Here is a 17,683-nt window from a genome sequence, read left to right as displayed (position 1 = left end):
TAAACTACGTTTATTTTCCCACAGAAAAAGAAAGATGAGAATACTGAAGTAAACTTACTGAGCTGTCCATATTTCAAAGTGCTCTCATTATTAATATATCCTAAAACCAGGAACATCAACAGTGTGACACATTTTGACCAGTAACTTGTATAAAATCACCTTTTATAACATCAACATCAATACAAAATGAAGAAAGACCTGCTTCTCTACTGATATTTAATAAGAATGCTATCCAAGAATTGACTTCCAGGGCTTCCCTAGTGGCGCAGTGGTTGAGAGTCCGCCTGCCGATGCAGGGGACGCAGGTTCGTGCCCCAGTCCGGGAGGATCCCACGTGCCGCAGAGCGGCTGGGCCCGTGAGCCATGGCCGCTGAGCCTGTGTGTCCGGAGTCTGTGCTCCGCAACGGGAGAGGCCACAACAGTGAGAGGCCCACGTACCGCAAAAAAAAAAGAATTGACTTCCAAACTGCTATCCTGGGAGATCAGTGGTTGGGATCCCAGTAATCTACTTAAATTTCTTTCTTTTTAATTTTAAATACTCTAAGCAACCTTAAAGCAAATCAATTATTTTCAGTCGGGGGTGGGGGTAGGGGAGCAGGCAACCCTCTTCCTCCAGTAACAGTTTTGTTGACTAAAGGACATTTGTTTCAATTATACAACATGACTTAAGTCTACTCACATAAATGATACACTTATGGATAGCTTCTTCTTAGTCAAACTCCTCTAACTCCAACCTGAGAATAGAGCCTTGTCTTTAACAAAAATCAAGTTTTTTGAGACAATTCCAGATTTTACATTGTTCAAACATATTAAAGGTACAGTTACTTTTAAGGGACACTCTGGCACCCTTGTGATATAGGAAGATAAGCAACTACGGAGTTTTTTGGGGAAGCCTCATGGACCCACCAACATTCCTATTGGGATCCCGGTCTTTGCTGCGCCCCCGGCTTCGACTCCGACTTCGACTCAGGCCTCGGCTCTTACTCCGGCTCTTACTCCTGCCTCTTCTCCAGTCATACTTCTCACGGTACATTTCAGTCCGCTCATAGTACCGGTCATAGTCTCTCCACTTGCCATCGTCTCTTTTTTTCTCACGTGTCCTATAATACACAGATATGAAAGCCATGTGTATGCTATAGAAACCAAGTCTGAAAACAAATCAGTAGTATGAAATATCCTCCTTGATTCACCAAAATTCATAGCATCTATACTTTTCCAGAAACCATAAAACTACCATATAATTCCTCTAATCCATTATATAAAAAGAAAAAAACATTCCCTACAAGTACACTGGGTGGGAAGAAATGAAAAAAAGAGGTGAATCCAAAGTATGGGGAGGGGTAAGAGGAAAAACATATTTAAAACTAGAAAAGACAAAAGGCTCCAAACAAAGTTTTCCTAAACGAAGACTAATTTTTTGATGGTAGGCTGATGATTCAACATATAAACTGCACTACTTGTAAGAAAATGCTACAGATGATTTTAATACTGAGCACCCCTAACAAAATGGAACATTTCATTAATATTCTCTAAGGAGACTGCTCCCACCCCGAGCTCTTGGGGAAAGCACATAATGAAGACTGTTTATAAAAGGAAGAGAAAGTATGACAAAGACAAAAAAACAGAGGGAATGGAAGGAAAAACATTTTCTTTCTTTAATCAGCGTAGAGAGAGGAGTAGAGCATATGTTAAAAATTCCTTTAATGCCCTTCTACGGTAACTGAAAAGTGAGGTATACATGTCTTCCTAATTAAAAATAAACACAAACCTTCGTTCACTAGATTCTGAACGAGTCTTCTGGGGACTAGGGTATTTCTTTTTTCTGCCATCTCGTTCTTCCTCTGCTGGCTCCTGAAATACCTACATGAAAATATTCATTAGAAACAAGAAGAGTCCTTCTATAAATTATAAAACACATCCACCTGATAATCTTTCCAGCACACGAGAGGGCACAAATATACTGAAATACTGAAGTCAAATCACATCCCCAAAAGCTGGTCAACAGGAAGAAGTAAAAAAGATGCTGAAATTACTTTAACAGCAGTATGTTAATTTTTAAATGCTAACTTAAGGTAGAGAATAGGAGGAAAACAGCAACTCATTCTTTAAACCGAAACAGTAAAAATAGCAAATCTCTAAGTATCATATAGTAAAATGGTGTGTGTTTTCCTAATTACAAAATGTATTCATTCACACATTAATTCATTTGAGGAGAACTTCAGATTTATTTCACAGAAAAGGTTTTGGGAACAAATGGTTAAGTTAACCACTGCTATAAAACTAAGTATTTCATGTGAATTATGGAAAAATGGTATTGGAATTACTGGAAATGTTAAGGCTTCTTTTAAAACTTAACAGTCAAGATTGACCAGAAATAGATAACTAGTGATTCTATTATAGTTTTTAAACAGAAGTTAATCTCAAAACAAATATATGGCCTTTACCAGAGAGAAATGAAATAAAGACATTTGGAAGAGGTAAACAAATGCCCATCTAATGGAGAAGCTCATTTAAAAATACACAAATAAGCAAGTGAATGAATGGAACAGAAGATAACAATTTAGTAAAACTCAGGCGACATAAAATGGCAGCCACAATATGGCAACCATATGGTGCTGACAAAAGCACTCTACAATTATTAGACTATATTTAAAAATCGTTCTTTCTACCAATTTATAGGAAATACAGAGGATGCAACCAGCAAAATCCAGAGTCAAAACTCCGTAAGACAAATGACTGAGTTTCTTCAACAAAACAAAATTTAAGGAAAAAAAGAGGGTGAAGAAAGGAAGAAGAGAGGTAGATATATAGGTAAGTATGAAGGGGGAATTTAAAGATACAAAGAGACTTAAAAGACATCAACTTGGAGAACTTTTTCCTTCTTTTCGCTGTTCTGTATTTTCTAAGGTTTTTTTGATGGACATGTATTAATTCACTCTAAATTTTTCTAATTTTAGGAAACTAGTTTTCGTTTTGTTTTTTTAAATTTTTAATTTTTTGGCTGCGTTGGGTCTTCGTTGCTGCACGCAGCTCTAGTTGTGGTGAGCGGGAGCTACTCTTCGTCGTGGTGCGCAGGCTTCTCATTGCGGTGGCTTCTCTTGTTGCGGAGCACAGGCTCTAGGCGTGCAGGCTTCAGTAGTTGTGGCACACGGGCTTAGTTGCTCCGCAGCATGTGGGATCCTCCCAGACCAAGGATCGAACCCATGTCCCCTGCATTGGCACGTGGATTCTTAACCACTGCGCCACAAGGGAAGTCCCGGAAACTAATTTTCTAAACTACTTTCTAATTAGTTTTTCTAATAGGAAAAACTATTCTTAAAAAGTTAAAGGAGCCAAGAGAAATAAAAACATAAAACAAAACAAAAACCTGTGCAGGAATGTTCACCGCAGCGTTATTTATGATAGGCAAAAAGTATTAACCATTTGCCTATTAATCCAAATATCTATCAACTGATGACTGGATAAAGAAAATATGATATATTCATAAAATGGGGTACTATTCATCCATGAAAAAAAAGAGAAGTACTGATACGTGCTACAACCTGGAGGAACCTTGAATGCATTATGCTAAGTGGAAGAAGCCAGTTACAAAAGACTACATACTGTATAATTCCATTTATATGAAATGTCCAAAATAAGCAAATCCATAGAGACTGAAAATAGATTAGAGGTTGCCTGGGGTGGGGGCTAGGGAGGGAAGCACTTGGAAGGTGATGACAGTGAGTATGGGGTTTCTTTTTTGGAGGATGAAAATGTTCTAAAATGGATTGTGGAGACGGCTGCACAACTCTGACTACAATAAAAATCATCACATTTGTACATTTTAAATAGGTGACTTGTAAAGTTGGTGAATTACACCTCAATAAGCTGTTTAAAAAAAGTCAAAGGGCATGCACAATATGGATGAATCTCATAAAATAATGAGCTAACAAGGAAGCTAGACAAAGGACTGTATGACTTCTACATCCAGGAAGTGTCAAGTTTAGGTTACAGAAGCTAAACTAATCGTTCTAATGGGTGATGGAAAACATAAAAAGATATCAAGAAATCCAAAGCAATATGGGTGAAGTCTGATTTAGCATCCTGCAGTACACTACCAAACATGATTTTAAATCTCAAGCATGGTATTTAAGTGGAGAATAAAGGAGTGCTCCCTTGCTATATAACTAAATAAAATGCTTGATTTGTACAGATAAAAAAAAACTCTATGTGATTCTTGTAACATAAAATGAAAAAAACAGGAGTACATGGTATTAGAAATAAGAGTAGTAGTAACCCTGGGGAGAGGGAAGTGAGAGAGAATGAGAAAGAGGGAATTAAAAAAAAAAAAAGGCAGTTCAACGAACTTGATTTAGATCTTGATTCAAACAAATGGGGAAAAAATGGACATTTATGAACAAATAGAAATTTAAACACTAAGTATCTGATGACATTAAGAAGTTACAGTTATTTTTATACATGATAAGAATACTTGGGCTTCCCTGGTGGAGCAGTCGTTAAGAATCCGCCTGCCAATGTAGGGGACATGGGTTCGAGCCCTGGTCCAGGAAGATCCCACATGCCGTGGAGCAACTAAGGGCTCGTGCACCACAACTACTGAGCCTGCACTCTAGAGCCCAAGAGTCACAACTACTAAGCCCACATGCCACAACTACTGAGCCTGCGTGCCACAACTACTGAAGCTTGCATGCCTAGAGCCCATGCTCCGCAACAAGAGAAGCCACCACAATGAGAAGCCCGCACACTGCTACGAAGAGTAGCCCCCGCTCGACACAACTAGAGAAAGCCCGTGAGCAGCAACAAAGACCCAAACCAGCCAAAAATAAATAAATTTTTTTTAAAAAAAGAAAGAACACTTGAGGGCTTTAAAAATATAACCTTTTAGAGATACCTGCTAAGTATTTACAGATGAAATAATATGATGTCAGGAATTTGTTTAAAAATAATTTAAGAGGATCGAAAGTAGTTGAAGGTACAGAAAAAGACTGCCCATGGATCTATAATTATTGAAGAGGAAATGAGGGCTTCATGGGGACTCATTACATTCTGCCTTCTTTCAAGCATTTTCATAATAAAAACTTTTTATATAAGTTAAACAAAAATAATCTGTATTCTTTTCTATTTTAAATAAAATTTCCAGAACTTCCTGCGGTAAGGATATGTTTTTCCATAATTATTTAAAACTTTTACTCTGAAATGAGCTACACGGCACTAAACTGTCAATTTTTCTTGAACTAATATGAAGTATATGTAAAGAGTTCATACTCCAAAACCTCTTACCTACTTTGAGCCTAGTATTCTAAGAATATGAAAAGTAAATTTCTTTATGGAATCAGATTATGACCAGACATGCTAATTTTAAAAGTTTTTCTTCTATGTTGTCCACCTGACTTAAATTCTTCTAGCTCACATCTTCTTTTAGAAGTCTGATCATTACACACATATTTAAGACTTTTTAATTATTTATTATCTTCGTCTATCAGGGCTATACAAGTCTGAAAGCCTCCATTCCACTGGACCATTTTAGATATAAAAGTATACTAAACAGGTATGTGGATGAGGCAGGATTGGCCCTGGATTGATGAGCTGCTGGGGTGATGAATACTGGGAATTCATTAAATTATTCTCCTTTTGATGTGTACCGAAAAGTCTCTAAAACAGGGTTGTTGTTTTTTAATTAAGTGAAATAAAGGTACTTTCAGAAAAACCAAACAGGGGAAAAACTGTGCCAGAGGCTCTCATATTTCCAGTCATAAATCCATGCAGTGGGTCTAAGAAAAACTGCCTTCTAACGTTTCAGATGATTGTGATATAGTGTGAATAAGGAATTATAATATCAAAGATCCACTATTTTCATGATTATTCTTTTGTATGTTCATGAACTCAGACAGACAGGGTAAAGGGTTTGATGACAGCTAATTATAACCACAGCAAATTCAGAAGTAATTTTCCAAATGCAGATAGAACACAGTGTGCTTCATAAATTATGGCACATATATACCAAGTGTTTTTCCAGCCCCAGGATGAGTTGTGCCAATGATCCAACTTCTCTCACCCGGTTCCCTGTGTGACCAATAGTTTTATTGTAAAACTGATGGTACCGTGTAGCTGGGGACCAAGGGAGAAAGTTAAAACAGCTAGTCCTCAGATTTGCTCCCGTGCTCAGAGCAACTGCATCAACTGAGCACAGACCAGAAAAAGAGATAATTAGCCAAAGACAGTGCTACCTCAAATCCCCTTCCTTCAATGTTATCTAACAATTACTATAAACTATTATATTTACACACTATTCTACAAGCTATTATTTGTTAGTAATGACAATTAAGTTACGTATAAAAGCTTAGAAAATGGGGGAAATGCCAGACAGCATCATTTGGGGTAGTTATACATATACAGAAGCTGAAATCCATTTTTCATAATTTTCAAAATTAGAATTTACTACAAAGATACAAAATGAAATAGTGCAACAATTTGGTTTTTTTAAACTGTTCTTTCAAAACTCAAAATAATGCAATTTTCCTCATATCCAAATGAGCTGTCTTTCAAACAGACACTTCCAATCCACTGACCTTCAATGACTGTAAAAAAGGACATACGCTGCAAAAATTTTAACTTATTATAAAAAGATTTAACATATACCTTTTTTTAAGTTCCCTGACCAGGGATTGAACACACACCCTCGGCAGTGAAAGCGCGGAGTCCTAACCACTGGGGAGCCAGGAATTCCCTAACCTATACCTTAAACCAAAAATTATACACTATCAGGTATGGAAGTAAAGTTTCTTCCTATTTCCATTACTTGAAGAAACATACTGGGGCCCCTTCTTTTTTTTTTTAATTGATGTATAGTTGATTTATAATGTTGTGTTAATTAGTGCTGTATAGCAAAGTGACTCAGTTATACATATATATATATATTCTTTTTTTAATATTCTTTTCCATTATGGTTTATAATAGGATATTGAGTATAATTCCCTGTGCTATACGGTAGGGCCTTGTTGTTTATCCATTCTATATATACAAGCTTACATATGCTACCCCCAACCTCCCAATCCACCCCCCCAGCCCCCTCCCCCTTTGCAACCACCAGTCTGTTCTCATGTCCATGATGCTGTTGCTGTTTCATAGATAGGTTCATTTGTGCCATATTTTAGATTCCACATATAAGTGATATCATACGGTACTTGTCTCTCTCTCTGACTTACTTCACTTAGTATGATAATCTCTAGCTGCATGCCCCTTCTATTTTAAAAAGACTTTACGAGACAACTAGAGAGCATGAGCCAAAAACAAAAGTGACAGTAATCTCAAGTGATCTTTTTTTTTTTTTAATTTTTTTGCGGTATGAGGGCCTCTCGCTGTTGTGGCCTCTCCCACTGCAGAGCACAGGCTCCGGACGCGCAGGATCAGCGGCCATGGCTCACGGGCCCAGCCGCTCCGCGGCATGTGGGATCTTCCCGGACCGGGGCACGAACCTGCGTCCCCTGCATCGGCAGGCGGACTCTCAACCACTGCACCACCAGGGAAGCCCAAGTGATCTTAATTAAGTATAGCTACATTTTGTTTTCTTTTAATGTTGGATCAGTTCAATCAAGCTAGCATTTAAAACTGTATCAAAGAGACTTCCCTGGTGGTCCAGTGGATAAGCCTCTGCGCTTCCACTGCAGGGGGCACGGGTCCGATCCCTGGTCAGGGAAACTAAGATCCCGCGTGTTGCATGGTGTAGCCATAAAAAAAAAAAAATGAGAATAAAAATATATCAGAAATGACAACTAAATGCAACATGTGATCTTCAGAATGAATCCTGTACTGGAGAGAAAAAAAAACATGCTATAAAAAAGGGACACTGTTGGGTCGATTGACAAAACTGGAAAACAGTAGAAGACGACAGTAGATTAAAGTGTTTTATTGATGTTAGGGGACTTCCCTGGTGGTCCAGTAGCTAAGACTCCATGGTCCCAATGCAGGGGGCCTGGGTTCAGTCCCTGGTCAGGGAACTAGATCCTGGATGCCACAACTAAGAGTTCGCATGCCGCAACAAAAAGATCCCGCAAGCCACAATGAAGATCCTGCATGCCGCAATTAAGACCCAGTGCAGCCAAATAAATAAATAAATATTTTTTTAAAAGTGTTTTATAGGTGATAAACTTACTGAAACTGATAACGGTACTAAAGCCATCTAAGAGAATATCCTTATTCTTATGAAATACACAGAGTATTTGGGGATCAAGGGTCATGATGTATCTGACTTACCCCAAAATGATTCAAAAAAAAATAGTTCTGGGTGAGGATATATAAAGAGAGCAAACAGGGCAAATCTTCAATAGATGAATCCAGGTAGATGACAAACAGGTGTTTTGGGTAGTATTCTTTTAATTTTTCTGTTTAAAATTATTTCCAAATAAAAAGTTTATTAAATAATTATAACAAAAACAAAAGTTGGGAAATACTTCTATATAATAACCAACATTTATGTGCCAGGCACTGGACTAGGGTGCGGGGTGGGGGATGGTGTATAAATCTCATTTAATCCTCAATGAGATAAGTACTACTATGATCATCATTTTGCTGATGTGAAAATGAAACAAAGAATAACTTATTTTAAAGCTACTATTTTAATTCATACAGCCTAATTTTGGACCCCATATTCTCATCATGTAATACTAAATACTATGACATCTATATATAAAAAGAATTACAAATGAACTCTGTAAAATTTCCTCCTTGGTTCAAACAATTAGACTACCATCTAAATCATGTTTTTATACTTCAACACTGTAAAAACATTTATTTTCCTTTTCTTTCCTATGTTGAAAGTGATGTTTATAATTCCATTAACTAAAAAAACTATATGGTTAAAAAAGAAGAAATGGTTTCTCTTCACATGAAAATGATGTAATGATTTCTCTTGAGGTTTCATTAATACTTTACTTTCAGTCAAGCCTATTTTTTTTTTTTTAATTTAATTTTTTTTTTTGGCTGCGTTGGGTCTTTGTTGCTGCGCAGGCCCTCTCTACTTGCAGTGAGCGGGGGCTACTCTTCGTTGCGGTGCTTCTCATTGAGGTAGTCAAGCCTATTTTTAACCAAGTTTTCTTTTTCTAAAAGTCACTGGAAAAGATTTCCCTGAACTCCTCAATATTACTAAAATATTTCTTGTAACACTAAACAAGCTATCTGAAATTCTTCCAACTCCTCAAGTCCAAGGAACTAAGAAGCCCTGATAAAGAATCTGCACCATGCCCAAAACCCAGAAACTTCCATCAAGAGAGCTCTAAAGAGGCCAACTACCAGCTAAGAATGATACTGGTAATAAGATCTAAGAAGCGCCCACAGGCAAGAGAAAACTCTGCATTACCTCTTCTTTAACTTCTTCTTTTTCTTGGACTGGTGGTTTTGGCTCAGGCTTAACTGGTTCCAAAGGTGGAAGGTAGTTCTTAGTATAGAGACTTTCAAATAGTTTATCCACAAAACCTGAAGTCTCTAGGAGAAGAAATAATATGTGTTACACAAACAAACACCAAAAGTTTGACAACACTATTGGCAAAGCTGAGGAAAGTGGGACATCTCATACGCTGCTGGTGGAACTAAAAATGAGCCTAACCCTTATGGGGGAGAACCCCTCTTCTGGGTTTTAAAACCCTTTGAACATACTTGCACATGTACAGAATGATTTATATGCAAGATTGCTTGTTTGAGTACGTAAAAGATTGGATACGACCCAGATGTCCATGAATAAGAGACTATTTAATAAATTATATGACAACTGAACAGAACACAGAATGGCTATAAAAAGAATGCGTACTGATAATATCAACTCTCAAAGATATAAGATTAAATATTTTATCTATTTATATTTGCATTAAAAAAAAAACCCTGAAAGGACATAAAAATGACAGGTTGTGCACTGGAGGTGGGAAGGGAGCAGATGAGGTGAGAGAGACTTTTCACGGCATACCATTATATTGTTAGATTAAATGTACTGCCTACTCAAAAATTTAATTAAAAATATTTTTAACTCAGTTGAAAAATAAACTTTGATATGAGAAATGATATGAAAATATCATTTTGTGTTTTACTTAAGGGATGCTCTATTTTATAACTCTTCAGACTAATCGAATGGGGAGAAACAGATGAATTTATTACAAATTAAATGTCAAAATATTTATGTTATTCAAACCAAAGTTAAATCACTTTCATTGGTCCTACCCCTCAGGAACAGCTAAAGAGCATATCAGAAGTACAACACAGACTCTGCTTACACTGCAACTATTACACATTTTACATAAATAGCTATTTCTAAAATGTCAAATTAATTTTTCTTCAGAAAAGCATCTTTTCATAAACTTTTTTATGCTATTAATTTGTGCAGTAAGCATTTTCCATGATATAAAATTGTGAGCTCTTGTTACACATAACTTTAAGACAAATTAATCAGACCATTCAAAAGCCTTCATGATCAGAAGACCTTCTTCATATGCTTCTGTATTTCTAAAGCATTTTTTAAAACACGTACTACTTTTGTAATTTAAAAGACATATATCATTACTATCTTTAATTAAAACTAAGTAATACAAATTAATACATTTAGAAAAGAAAATACTCATCGGTACTGGAAGAATCCTGCATTAGATTTATTATGTATAAAAAGCCTTAAAAATGCCCCCCAAAATATGTAATCCTGTATTTTAGATTGAGAAGCCATATTTACTATCTTTTCTTTCTCAGTAAATATTTGAGTTAAAGGGTATCATCTCATCACCAACAGCTAGATGAACTAGTAAGTATGAATTATCCACATTCCTGTTTGTCCATTCAACAATATTTACTGAGCATCTTCTACATGCCAAGCCTGTAGGTTCTGAGTCACCAATCTCAACAAATGGAAAGACAAAGGGGAGGTGGGGAAAGAGATACACATAGATAAACAGGCAAATAAACATATAACATGACAAGGAGTAACAAGTACCATGAAAAAAAAAATAAATAAAGCAAGGCTGGGAAGAAGAGAGAGTGATTAGGGGTATGGGGTATACTATATTGTATACAGGATGCTCAGGCAAAACCACTCGAGAAGATGACATTTGAGAAGAGACCAGAAACCATAAGAAACCATGTTTCAAGCAAGGGTAAACAGTGTTCAAAAGCCCTGAGCTGGGAACATGTCTGCCATGCTGAAAAAACAGCAAGGTGGTCAATGTGGCTAGAATAGAAAAAGTGAGGGGGAATGGTAGATGAGGTCAGAGAAGCAGCAGGCAGGCCCCTAGTAAGCTCCGCAGACTATGGACAAGACTTTGATAAGTTGATGAAGTTAAAGACACAAAGAGAAGAGGATCATGCCCATTTCTTCCTGGATATCAAGAAGCCCCGGCCAAGAAGAAGAAAAACAGATACCTTCATTGTCCTAATAAACAGTAAGAATAAGCAACTTCATTATCCTTAAATTGCTACCCCTCAACCATCAACCAGGCTCTACCCTGCAGCTTGTGGCATGGCCCATGCCATGCCAACCTTGGTACCTCCATAAACACCTTAAAATAGAGATGTGTAGATAGACTTCATTTCAGTCCTGAGAACAGTAAGACCTTTGATCAGTATAGTATGCAGCTTGAACTGAAAATGCCTTTCAGTTCAAGGTATCAATCACATTTCCACATTACTTCACCTAAAAAGCACTTGAGTTACCACTGCCTCAATATAGGAGAAGCAGAGAAGGAAAGGGAAAAAAATTTTTGCCAAAATACACAATAAATAATTAAGCATGAATAGGTATATTCAAGTATTTAAAGGACCCTGACCAATTTCCTTCCTTTCAAGCTTTATCTTCAAGATTTTATCAGGAAGTTTTAAATTTAAAATCCTTACTTAAATACTTGGTTGAAGGCCTATAATAATTACCTTTTTGTAAAAATACGTCAAGTTGATCGGCACAAAAGGCTTTCAATTCTTTCTCAGGTTTGTCCTTCTTGACCAGTGCTACAACATAGTTGGCTAAGGCTGATGGGTCAGCATCACATCTAGTTAAACAAAGAGAAAACAACAATTTTTAAACATTTTTTTTCAAACACTGATGTCATTAACGAAGTCACCACTATTTTAGAAAGCTTCAAGCCAAAAACTTTATTTTAAAAAGTGACTGCAAACAAAGGCGACTATTTTAACAAAGAGCATATATATAGTACAAATAAGTTTTTCTTTTTCTGCTTATTCTTATAAAATAATTTGCCTCCTATTTTCAATGTTCTAATCATACTTAGAATTTTGGACCAAATCTACATTTATGTGCTCTCAGTGGTAATAGGGAAAGAGTGGCAACGGACCCTTAAGTTGCACCTTGACTCCCAGCCTGTAGAAGCACTATCAGTATCCTCAGGAACTATTGGTTCCACATGATCAACGAGGAAGAAGCAGGGAAAGTGTGATGCGACAGCTTTCCCCATTCCCTATAACCCCAAGCACCAACATCTAAAAATGGCAATCAATTTCCACTACTAATCTTCTCAGTGAGTATCTTAAGGATCTTTTAAGATAAAAAGTGAGAACACAAGAAGGATGTCACCTTAAATTTTATTGGCAAACACTTCAGCAGCTATAAGCAAGAAAGAAAAGATCTGGGAGAACAGAAAGGACAAGAGAAGTGGTGAAAGGGCAGCAGAGATAACCTTTGTCTACATCACTTTTTCTTTTTTTTCTAGTCAGTAGTAGTAACCTGACTTTGACATTCAAAATTATCTCCTATGCCAGGGCAGCACATGATCCTTGAGTAGCAATCTGCCAGACTTAACATTTTATATATATTACATGAAATAGAAAGTTTCCATTTTATAAAAAAAATTTAGGGCTTCCCTGGTGGCGCAGTGGTTGAGAGTCCGCCTGCCGATGCAGGGGACACGGGTTCGTGCCCCGGTCCGGGAAGACCCCACATGCCGCGAAGCGGCTGGGCCCGTGAGCCGTGGCCGCTGAGCCTGCGCTCCGCAATGGGAGAGGCCACAACAGTGAGGGGCCCGCGAACCGAAAAAAAAAAAAAAAAAATTATACACACACTTATATATTTATATTCTATTTCCCCCATAAATGTACATTTAAGTAACATATCCTTTGTGGCTTCACAGCACTGTTGTGAAGGTAAAATGAAAAAATTCAGAATGACAGTAAATAAAATCATTATGCAAGCAAAGTGATCATATCCCTATAATACACTATTCAAATCTAACTAATCTTATTCTATAATCCTTGGGCCTCTACCATCAATCAGAAAGTTAAAAAGTTTCAGTTCAAGGTATCAATCACATTTCCAATAACTTTATGAGATTACTAAATAAAAAACAAGCACCAGCACCCTTACCTCCTTTCTAGTGTAATGTATACTTTTAAAATTAATAATTCCAATAAAATAGCAGACTTTTTCATTGTCAATATTAACACTGTTTCAGGCAAGGTTGGTTCTTTAAATATCCATGCACATTTATGTACCAAATTCTAAGAGAGCAAATTGCAATTTTGTCAATTTTACAAAACTCAAAACTATAAAAAAAAAAAAAGATGGGCAAAGGTCAAAGTGCACTAGGAGTATAAGTACACAGATGATGAGCTACATGTTAATTAAAAGAAAGCTGGGGGCTTCCCTGGTGGCGCAGTGGTTGAGAATCTGCCTGCCAATGCAGGGGACATGGGTTCGAGCCCTGGTCTGGGAAGATCCCACATGCCGCGGAGCAGCTGGCCCCATGAGCCACAATTACTGAGCCTGCGTGTCTGGAGCCTGTGCTCCACAACAAGAGGCCGCGATAGTGAGAGGCCCACGTACCGCGATGAGGAGTGGCCCCCACTTGCCGCAACTAGAGAAAGCCCTCACACAGAAACGAAGACCCAACACAGTCAAAAATAAATAAAATAAATAAATAAAAATTAAAAAAAAAAAAAAGCTGGAATTTTTAAGTAAAAACTATTACATTTTGGAGAATTATGAACAGATTACCTTAGTAAATCCAACTGCTAAATTCTAAAATAGATATATAGCATTTCCACCTTCAAAAAATGTTACCCGGGCTTGATGCAGGGGACACGGGTTCGTGCCCCGGTCCGGGAAGACCCCACATGCCGCGAAGCGGCTGGGCCCGTGAGCCGTGGCCGCTGAGCCTGCGCTCCGCAATGGGAGAGGCCACAACAGTGAGGGGCCCGCGAACCGCAAAAAAAAAAAAAAAAATTATACACACACTTATATATTTATATTCTATTTCCCCCATAAATGTACATTTAAGTAACATATCCTTTGTGGCTTCACAGCACTGTTGTGAAGGTAAAATGAAAAAATTCAGAATGACAGTAAATAAAATCATTATGCAAGCAAAGTGATCATATCCCTATAATACACTATTCAAATCTAACTAATCTTATTCTATAATCCTTGGGCCTCTACCATCAATCAGAAAGTTAAAAAGTTTCAGTTCAAGGTATCAATCACATTTCCAATAACTTTATGAGATTACTAAATAAAAAACAAGCACCAGCACCCTTACCTCCTTTCTAGTGTAATGTATACTTTTAAAATTAATAATTCCAATAAAATAGCAGACTTTTTCATTGTCAATATTAACACTGTTTCAGGCAAGGTTGGTTCTTTAAATATCCATGCACATTTATGTACCAAATTCTAAGAGAGCAAATTGCAATTTTGTCAATTTTACAAAACTCAAAACTATAAAAAAAAAAAAAGATGGGCAAAGGTCAAAGTGCACTAGGAGTATAAGTACACAGATGATGAGCTACATGTTAATTAAAAGAAAGCTGGGGGCTTCCCTGGTGGCGCAGTGGTTGAGAATCTGCCTGCCAATGCAGGGGACATGGGTTCGAGCCCTGGTCTGGGAAGATCCCACATGCCGCGGAGCAGCTGGCCCCATGAGCCACAATTACTGAGCCTGCGTGTCTGGAGCCTGTGCTCCGCAACAAGAGAGGCCGCGATAGTGAGAGGCCCACGTACCGCGATGAGGAGTGGCCCCCACTTGCCGCAACTAGAGAAAGCCCTCACACAGAAACGAAGACCCAACACAGTCAAAAATAAATAAAATAAATAAATAAAAATTAAAAAAAAAAAAAAGCTGGAATTTTTAAGTAAAAACTATTACATTTTGGAGAATTATGAACAGATTACCTTAGTAAATCCAACTGCTAAATTCTAAAATAGATATATAGCATTTCCACCTTCAAAAAATGTTACCCGGGCTTCCCTGGTGGCGCAGTGGTTGAGAGTCCACCTGCCGATGCAGGGGACGCGGGTTCGTGCCCCAGTCCGGGAAGATCCCACATGCTGCGGAGCAGCTAGGCCAGTGAGCCATGGCCACTGAGCCTGCGTGTCCGGAGCCTGTGCTCCGCAACGGGAGAGGCCACAACGGTGAGAGGCCCGTGTACCACAAAAAAAAAAAAATGTTGCCCATGCCATGCCAACCTTGGCACCTCCATAAACACCTTAAAATAGAGATGTGTAGACAGACTTCATTTCACTCCTGAGAACAGTAAGACCTTTGATCAGTATAGTTCTAATCAACATTCAAATGGAGGAGAGGAAAAAGAAATTACATCTCTACCTTTACTTAGAAAGTTCAGATCCTAGATAAGGAAGATATTCTAAACACAGAGAGAAAGGATTTTTTTAAATAAGTAAGAATGGAAGAAAAGAAGCAATGTTATTTTCCCATGTTATAGGGACCTTCAAGGAGTCTCATGACCTAACAGGTATTAACACTGGGTAAGGATGTGAAGTATCTAGTGAGAAACAGGCAAAACTCAGATTACTGGATAAATGAGGTGAGTTAAACAAACCCAGATATCTTATACATATATTTAGTATTCAGACTCTGAAAAACAAATGCAGAGTTAGGTTGCTTCTGATGAAATACTTCTTGATGTGACAGTGTTAAAACTCAAGATGGGGGACTTCCCTGGTGGCGCAGTCATTAAGAGTCCGCCTGCCACTGAAGGGGACACGGATGTGAGCCCTGGTCCGGGAGGATCCCACATGCCGCGGAGCAAATGAGCCCGTGCACCACAACTACTAAGCCTGCGCTCTAGAGCCCGCGTGCCCTAGAGCCCGTGCTCTGCACCAAGAGAAGCCACCACAGTGGGAAGGAAGCCCGTGCACCACAACTAGAGAAGGCCTGCGCGTAGCCAAAAAACCTCAAGATGAATAGTTACAAGAAGGTAAAAAAAAGAGTAGAAAAAGACTAGACACCAAGAAAAAAGAGTGATCACAGATTCTAAATATTTGTTTAATGTGAGTGAACAACTGACTGTTAATAACTGATAGTTAGAATTCTGCACCAAATACAAAAGCATGTTTACAGACAAAGGAATGGGACCATTTAAATTTAACAGCTCCTAATATGTATCCATAAATGCACTGTGAAGGAAATTGCCAGTCTGAAATAATGAGTCATGTTGAAACTTAAATACATTAGGGAGTTTTTTGCTGTAATTTTCTATACCTTTATGATTGCTCTTATTTATTCTTTCATCACCACTTACCATATAATCTTTAAAAACTGACAATTACAATACAGTAGCAGCTATGGTACCAATACTAATAGTAGCCCAACAAGACTTCCAGAAGTGTGTCACAAAAATCTGAGCATGGTTAAGATCCTTGATAGGATCAAATGCAGGGCCACTTCCTACTTCTCTTACACAAAAAGCAGTACCCAAGAAGAGTATTTAAAACCTTTTAGGTCTTCATTTGTAACCAAAACTTATGGAAATTCATTTCTGTTTAACTACAGGGACAAGTACATTTTGGAAAGAAAGACATTTTAAAATTCTGGAGCCATGGCTATGTTAAATACACACGTTTCTAGACAAAAAGGGGCTTCCATTATAACAAAGAGATTAGAAAAGGTAATAATATCCACCTAAAATTACTATTCTACTATAGTCTTTAAAAGACCCTAACAGCATAATCAATCATTATTCATTTTATAGATACCTAAATCTGTAAATATGTAAAGACAAATCATGTGATCCATTCAAGAGCAGGCAGACAGCTTACCTGTGGAACTAAAACTCAGCTGCAATTCCATGCAAGTAAAATCTATCACAGCATATACATTTTTCTAATGTTTATCTGCACAACAAATTAATGTGTTCTAAGTCTCAACCAATAATCACCTTTCAGTTAAAATAAAGAACCAACAAAAGAAATTTCCTAAGTTTAATGGAAGTTACAAATGAGGATTCCTTAAAATTCACATCTTGCATAATAATGTCCTAAGAACGTTTCAATTATCTATCTTTTAATTTAAAAAATAAAAATTGACTAGAATTAATTTTTATTAGGGGAAGTGAACAGAAATATTGTCCTAAAAATGTCTTATCTGTAAAAACCTCAAATTTGTCTTTTTCCTTCTAAATGAAATCTCCATTGCAGGTACTGACACATCTACTGAGCTAGCACCTCAGCTTTACAGATTTAGACATATACCCAATCCCAAGGACAAAGAGTAAAGGTTCTCCCTTACCTTAAGCCCCAAGCCAAGAAACACCACTAACTACTTTAGGAAAAAGCCAAGACTACCTAAACCTCATCCATTTTCAGAAAAATCTACTACATGTTTCTGAATGTGTGCTGTTTTACATTCTACCTCAGTGTGATTTTTTTTTTTTTTTTTTTTTTTTTTGGGGTCGCGGGCCCTCCTCTTTT

General features: G+C 37.5%; 1 protein-coding gene across 5 annotated transcripts in view; it reads right to left on the bottom strand.

Moving 5' to 3' along the window:
• Positions 1–17,683, bottom strand: part of RBM27 (RNA binding motif protein 27) — a 71,175-nt gene that overhangs the window by 43,733 nt on the left and 9,759 nt on the right. For all 5 annotated transcript variants that reach the window (XM_024752374.1, XM_024752376.1, XM_024752375.1 and 2 more), the window contains exons 2-5: positions 11,896–12,014; positions 9,356–9,480; positions 1,769–1,860; positions 907–1,100 (exon numbers count right to left, since the gene is read on the bottom strand). In XM_024752374.1, coding sequence (XP_024608142.1) covers positions 907–1,100; positions 1,769–1,860; positions 9,356–9,480; positions 11,896–12,014 — 530 coding nt within the window. The remainder of the gene's footprint in view (positions 1–906; positions 1,101–1,768; positions 1,861–9,355; positions 9,481–11,895; positions 12,015–17,683) is intronic.

The sequence above is a fragment of the Neophocaena asiaeorientalis genome, unplaced genomic scaffold, assembly GCF_003031525.2.
Source record: "Neophocaena asiaeorientalis asiaeorientalis breed wild unplaced genomic scaffold, Neophocaena_asiaeorientalis_V1.1 scaffold204, whole genome shotgun sequence".
NCBI classification, from domain to species: domain Eukaryota; kingdom Metazoa; phylum Chordata; class Mammalia; order Artiodactyla; family Phocoenidae; genus Neophocaena; species Neophocaena asiaeorientalis.
The sequence above is the reverse complement of the archived record's forward strand: the minus strand, read 5'-3'. Positions and strand labels throughout refer to the sequence as shown.